The 6200-nt window shown below is 42.6% G+C and overlaps 2 protein-coding genes across 2 annotated transcripts in view; one reads left to right on the top strand and one right to left on the bottom strand.

The window, feature by feature from the left end:
• The window catches only part of LOC105270614 (uncharacterized), a 21557-nt gene extending 17961 nt beyond the window's left edge, over positions 1-3596 (top strand). Inside the window, exon 3 of the mRNA XM_011311663.1 lies at positions 3512-3596. Coding sequence (XP_011309965.1) covers positions 3512-3519 — 8 coding nt within the window. The 3' untranslated portion in view covers positions 3520-3596. The remainder of the gene's footprint in view (positions 1-3511) is intronic.
• On the bottom strand, positions 1915-6123 carry LOC105270615 (probable E3 ubiquitin-protein ligase RNF144A). The gene is made up of 4 exons (XM_011311664.1): positions 4464-6123; positions 4205-4367; positions 3801-4123; positions 1915-3728 (listed from the first exon to the last, which is right to left on the bottom strand). Exons 1-4 carry the CDS (start codon positions 5025-5027, stop codon positions 3483-3485), a joined length of 1296 nt encoding a protein of 431 aa, XP_011309966.1. The 5' UTR covers positions 5028-6123; the 3' UTR covers positions 1915-3482.
• Between the last annotated feature and the right edge of the window lie 77 nt (positions 6124-6200).

The following is a 6200-nucleotide window of genomic DNA, read 5'->3' as shown; positions in this document are numbered from 1 at the left end:
TTTCCACCCTTTTTTTTTTTTCTGGAATACGACGAGCCACTTCTTGGCACTCGATTCGTTTCACAAGTTGTAAAAGAAGCAAAATGGAGGGGCCAATCTTGTCCTTGACCCCATCACTTCCCCCTTTCATCGCAAAATTTCATTTCTACTTCTGCCCTAGTCTCCAGTAGTAAATTCAGGGAATCTCATGGCTAAACCACTTTGAAAAATAAAATAGAAGGTAAGATAAAAAATAATGACATCGCGGGTTATTTTCTTTCGACGGAGCTTCGTGCTGGATTATCAAGAAAAATCGTAGGGCGTTCTGGAGGGGGTGGAAGGGAGCTGGGGGGTGGTATAACGAAAGTGCGGTGCAGGAGAGAGTGCATGAGAGGGTGGAAAAGGGGAGTGGAATGGAAAAAGAGAGTGTCTCGAAGGGTTCACGAAGAGACGGTGCATTAGGACCCCCAGCGGGGGCTGGAGGGGGTGGTGAATTCGGGGGGGGGAGGACAAGTACGTGGGAAAGAGATGCACGTGTGTGTGTGCAAAAAGAATAAAGAGGATAAAAAAAAAAGAGTAACGAGAGGATGAGGTGCGGAGAAGGCGGTGAGACACGAGGGGGCAAGAGGGGGCAAGAGGGGGCGAGAGGGGGCTGGGGGGTGGGGTTAGGAAAAAAAAAAACGTGCGGTGGGAGGAATTGCAGGTTGCATGCGGTGGGGTGGCAGGGGGTGTTGCCCCAGTAAAAATCGATCCTCCCCACTCGTTTCGTATACTTTTACCCCTGCAAAGCACAATGTTGCGACGAGGGGGATGGGTGGGATTTGGTGGGGATGGAAGAGGGCCCTGCAGAGTTCGTAGAGCGTCGGGACGCCTTGTTCTGTTCGACGTCTGGTGCAGGGGGTTTTTTTTTTTTTTTTTTCTCATCCCCCCCGGTGAACGTGTGTGTTGAACTCTCTTTGTGTATCACTGGGAAAGAGAGTTCACACTGATACCAGTGCACATGCGAAATTTTTCTACTCGAGAGAAAGGGGTGGGAGAAAAAAGGATGGAGTGGTCGGGATTTCGTGAGGAGGGTCTCCACCCGGAGGTGAAGGGAGTGGATGAGGTGAAATGGGGTGGATGGGTGGATGGGCTTGTATAGGGTGATGTAGGGTGGTATGGGGTGGTATGGGGTGGTATGGGGTGGTATGGGGTGGTATGGGGTGGTATGGGGTGGCATCGGGTGGCATCGGGTGGCTCACACACACACACGACATTTTTTTTTTTTTTTCCCTCCGTCTCTCGGAGTAGATGGGGTCTGTGGCAACGCCTCCCCCTCACCCCATCGCCGGCCGCTTCTGTCGTCCGTTGCAACGATGAAAAATTACCCAGAAGCACTAGTGAGCAGTTTTTTCTCAACGTCGTCTAGCGTGGAGTCCGCGTGCCTGACAGACAGCTGCACCCCGAGCCCTGATATATCGACCCAGAGGCCGGACCTCCTAACCACCCTGGCGTTATCGTTCTTTCTCCCTCGACTACTTTTTTACCCCTCTCCCCGTGTCGTTGATTTTTCTCCTTTTTTTTTTCCCCACTACCTCTCTCTCTCTTTCTCTCTCTGGATCTGCTGTCGGTGCTTTTTTTTTTTTACTCTCGGTATTATACACCTGCACCTATTCGGCAGTCGGAGACGCCAGGGGGTTTCCACTGCCTCCGGGTAGCCATTCTCTATCGCTCCGTCAACAGACACACGCGCGCATCGTTTTTTTTTTTTTTTTTTCATTTTTTTTTACTCCTCGAGCCGAAAAAAAAAATACTAACGACCTGGCAGGTACTTCCGTGTACCTGTGTATCAATCTGGGGGTAAAAAAATATTTCAAATCGAGGGAGGATCGAGGGATTATCAGGTATTGAGTATTTTTAAGCTGTTGGTTATTTAAAAAAAAAAGAAGCCGAAGGTATTCGTCACTAAGTTGTTTTTTATTATGTACAACAATTTTTAGGTTTGCGCAGAGGTGGACAGGCACAATATGCCTTCAGTGGAATGTCCATAGACCTTTTGTTTTATCGTCTTAATCAACAGAGAAAAATGTTGCTGATAATTATTTATTGTATCGGATTAGTGAATGAGGGAAACTGAGTTTCAGGATTAATTGGATAATTGTTAGACCTCATTATTATTAACTAGCTTGACAAATGTGCCGCTCACGATGCAGAACAACCTCTTTGGCATGATTAATATAAAAAATAATAATAATAAAAATAAGAAGAAGAAAGATATTTGCGGGCAGTACAACAAATTAAAGTATTAGAAAATTAGCACGCACACTGATAAAAAAATGCAGGTCTCTGGATTTAAATAAATTGTTAAAACACCAGTACGAATCGATATTCAAACGCTGTCTCATCGAATCTTAATATATTACTATATTCTCGACAAATCGAGTCAATAATCACCCATTATCGCTCTCTTATTAACATTACATACACATTACAATGATTTCTGGTCCAATTGTCTCATCAGTCCCTCACTCACGTAAATAATAAGTATTTAGTCGTTATTGCATTATATTTTATTTGTATTCACCTCAATCAAACGAATGATCAAACCCCAATGGTAACTCTCTCGTTCTCGTCGTATCTTCGTCTCTTAATATTAAGAATGAAAGATGATCATTTAAATTACATTGACTGACTCCTCACGAAATACAGAAATTTTTCACGTATTTATCACATTAGTATTATTAGTTCAACGAAAAATTGGATAATCGATTTCACAAGATCGAAAGAGACTGTACAACCTGTCTATCCCCCCCCCCCTCCCTTCTCCTCCTCCTACCACTCGTTCCTCAATTTTCCACATAAATTATTCAAAATTAGTCAATACTTCGATCGTCAAATGCAACAAATAAATATCTTACGTCGATAAATGTTATGTAGACTCTATTATTATTCAAAAATATGAAACACTTCATAATATATTTCGTTTCATCTCGACAATTCCCCCCCTTTAAATCTACCTCAAAAGCTGAGAATAGGTAAAAAATTGTGAAATCATTGGTTTCTCCAAGCAACCGGAATGTTCAATCCCTAGAGATTAATCGAACACTATCAGCAAAGTCGATAAATATTGAATTCAATCAATAAATATTAAATCAAAAACGATGATTTTTATCGTGAAAGAAGACAAAGAATAATTTCCAATGATAAATTATTCTCCTCCTATCATTCTATTAATTCTTCACGGCAAACATCTTTGTTTCTCATTGATAAGAAAAAATATATATAACGTTAAAGGAATCAACAAAATTTACATGTCAATGACGTAAGTCTTGTAATAAAAAAAAAAACCAATGAGTGAAAAAAAAAAGAGAGATGAACAATCAAAGGCCGAACAACAGAAGCGTCACGATGAAAAATTCGATGATTAATTGAATACCGAAGGAAAACTGAAAATAGTCGTCAGTATTTCGATTGGACTTTGATCGAGTGTGTGATTTCAATAGTGATATATCCCAGTTGTTAGCTTACGTTGAGGTATCCTCATGATTTCCAGCTTCCTGATCGAGCCTGGAGGAGCCACACGCCCGACACTTGCAGCACACGATGCAGGGTGCAGCGAGTAGAAGAAGAGGTGAAGCAACGAGAAGTAAAAGACCAAAACCAGCGAAAATACCGATAACCTGAGTTCGATGCCAAATAACAGACGCCCTGGAGTGACCAAGCTTGTTCTTGCAGGGTCCCTTGTCATAATGCCGCAGTAGGAAGTCATCCTTGAATAATTTAAATAATTGAATCATCAATCGATGAATCATAAGCATCATTAATTATTAATATTGACTCACATCTAGGGAAGCCAGGCAGTACCAGCAAAAAACGTGTTTACATCTCTTGCACATCATCTGCGCGCAGCCCTCGTCCTTCTCGATGGGTACAGAGCACATGGGACAGCACTTGATGTGATCGTTGTCGAAGGGAATTCCCATTGGGAGATTAGTGCACACACCGTTGTGCCAGGGCTCACGACACACCGAGCAGAAGTCTGTCGAGCAGTTGGGACAGTGGACAGGTCCTGGTGATGTACCACCACTTCCATTACTATTTACTGAACATATTGTCTCACAGCCAGCACGCGGACACCAAGCGCGCTCCTTGTCCATGGAAACGTCTGGAATTTCAATTAAATATCCCATTGAGATGTTCATCTGGCCAGTCCACAAATGCCAATCACTCTCAACAATTTATTTACCTCTGTTTAGTCGAAACTTGTGATGCTTCTCCATTAATTCTGGAGTCACCAGGGTGGACATCTCGGTGAGGGTGAGTACTGATGCCCAGTCGCATTGAGCATCTGGACAACTTATCTCGTACGCTCCGGCCTCGATTTCATACTCGACGTACCCTTTCATACACTGTGGAGTCATTTAATTACAGTATAATTATTATGGTCAATATAATTGTTGAATGGGGATGAAAAATTGTTTGTAATTTTTTGCAATTGTACCCACGTCTTTACAGTAGTAGCAACCGCATCCTTCAATCCTGAAGATTTTCGATAATGAAACATCGAGGAGACAAATTTTACACAAAAATTGATTGACTGTTCCCTGAGAGGGTGCAGCGGGTACAAAACTTCCAGCGGCAAGGCTGTAACGGGAACTCGAGGCCAGTGACAACAAGCTTGAGCATCTGGAGCAAACTCTACTCCGATTAATGGGCCTGTGATTGTCGAGGGCTAGTGTACTGAGGCCCACGGATGTCTCGCACTTTCTCAAATTTGTTTTTGACGCTAGATTAATCCAGCTGCCACCACGTGCCTCAAGGCTTGCACTGCTCTCTGGCCTGAGGAGAGGTGTATCAGCACCTCTGCTCATCGAGTTCCTCTCGATCGACGACAAGTTATTAACACTCGATTCCTTTCTCACCAACGGAATTTTAATACCACCCAGTTTATTAGCAAGATCATTCTTCTGGCTGACCTTTGGAGGATTAACTGTCACAGAACTTGTTGCTGTGCCCATCTCCATTAGTGGATTAGCTCGTCGTACGACGAGCGAGTGTAGGCTAGGCATCCCCTGAATTCTCGTTCCTAATTTCTCAACACTTCATCAATTTTTCCACCCAATCCATCAATATGTCCACATTCTAAACACCTTCGTTCACTGATTATCGAATTATTTCACTCGATTATCAACTTTACTCATCCCAGATGAAAATCAAATACTCGTGATACTCTAGAAATGATAACACTCAACATTGCTGAACAAGGATTACAAATTGCTAGATCTTTCCACGACTCCAGCACTTGGATAAAGTTTTGTAAACAGTGTTGATAATACCCAGATTTACCAGTACGTTGGAAAGTCAGATAGGGGATATATTTAGACTTTCCTTAGACTCATGAACAAAAGAACATTCCTCCTTTGTTTTTTTTTTTTCCCTCACGACTATATCAAGTAACTACGTGCGAATAATTCACCTCTCTCGTTGAGTGAGTTAAATTTATTTTCCCACCGGTCAAACCAGGATATTCGTCAATCTCCATAGCAAAAAGTTCTTGACACAGTGGATAACGCGCACACATAACTGCGGCGATTTTTTTTTTCTCAAGTCTTGTGTTGGATGTATTTTTTTATCCCCTCATTATCGCTGTTTTCCGGACTCTTTTTTTTTTTATCCAAGTTGGATAGTCACTGATACTTTCACTGTCAATCCTAGCACACAGATGGTCCGGGTGTCTCACCGAAACGTCATCGAGACATTCAAACACTGGGTGACAAATAATGAGAAATTCTGGTATTTGCGACTTGAGGAGAATCTCTTGTAAAAAAATGTGAGAAAAAAGTTGGATAAAAAAATGAAAATAAAGCTGATAAGTCGCGCACTTGAATTATCATTGGGGATAAATCACTTGGGGTTGACCTCGGGGATGATGGAGCAAGGGTGGTATTTCGTGGGTGTATCACCATGGCCATTGTTTTTGTTTAGATTCGACATAATGCCCGTCTGACTCATTTTATCGCGTAAGAATAGCTAGTCGGTGATAGAGAAAACTCGGTGGAAGGGAGAGATGGCAAGCCATGCGCTGATTTGTGTGCCACCACGGGAGAAAATCTCAAGACCAATATACAACTCGCTGAGAATAACTGGACGATGTTGTTCAGCCAATGACAGGAGTCCTCATACACGTCTGAAGATCATTGCGAATGCATTGAATCCCGGGAAATTCAAACAACTCGCCATAA

The sequence above is a fragment of the Fopius arisanus genome, unplaced genomic scaffold (genome assembly GCF_000806365.1).
Source record: "Fopius arisanus strain USDA-PBARC FA_bdor unplaced genomic scaffold, ASM80636v1 scaffold00092, whole genome shotgun sequence".
Taxonomy (NCBI): Eukaryota; Metazoa; Arthropoda; class Insecta; order Hymenoptera; family Braconidae; genus Fopius; species Fopius arisanus.
This window is presented reverse-complemented; position numbering and strand designations above follow the sequence as displayed.

Coding starts and splice junctions, on each gene's coding strand:
- LOC105270615 (XM_011311664.1), bottom strand. CDS start 5,027: ATGCCTAGCCTACACTCGCTCGTCGTACGACGAGCTAATCCACTAATG. Junction 4,368..4,463: donor GTTGCTACTACTGTAAAGAC/GTGGGTACAATT, acceptor ATGACTCCACAG/TGTATGAAAGGGTACGTCGA. Junction 3,729..3,800: donor ACTGCCTGGCTTCCCTAGAT/GTGAGTCAATAT, acceptor AAATTATTCAAG/GATGACTTCCTACTGCGGCA.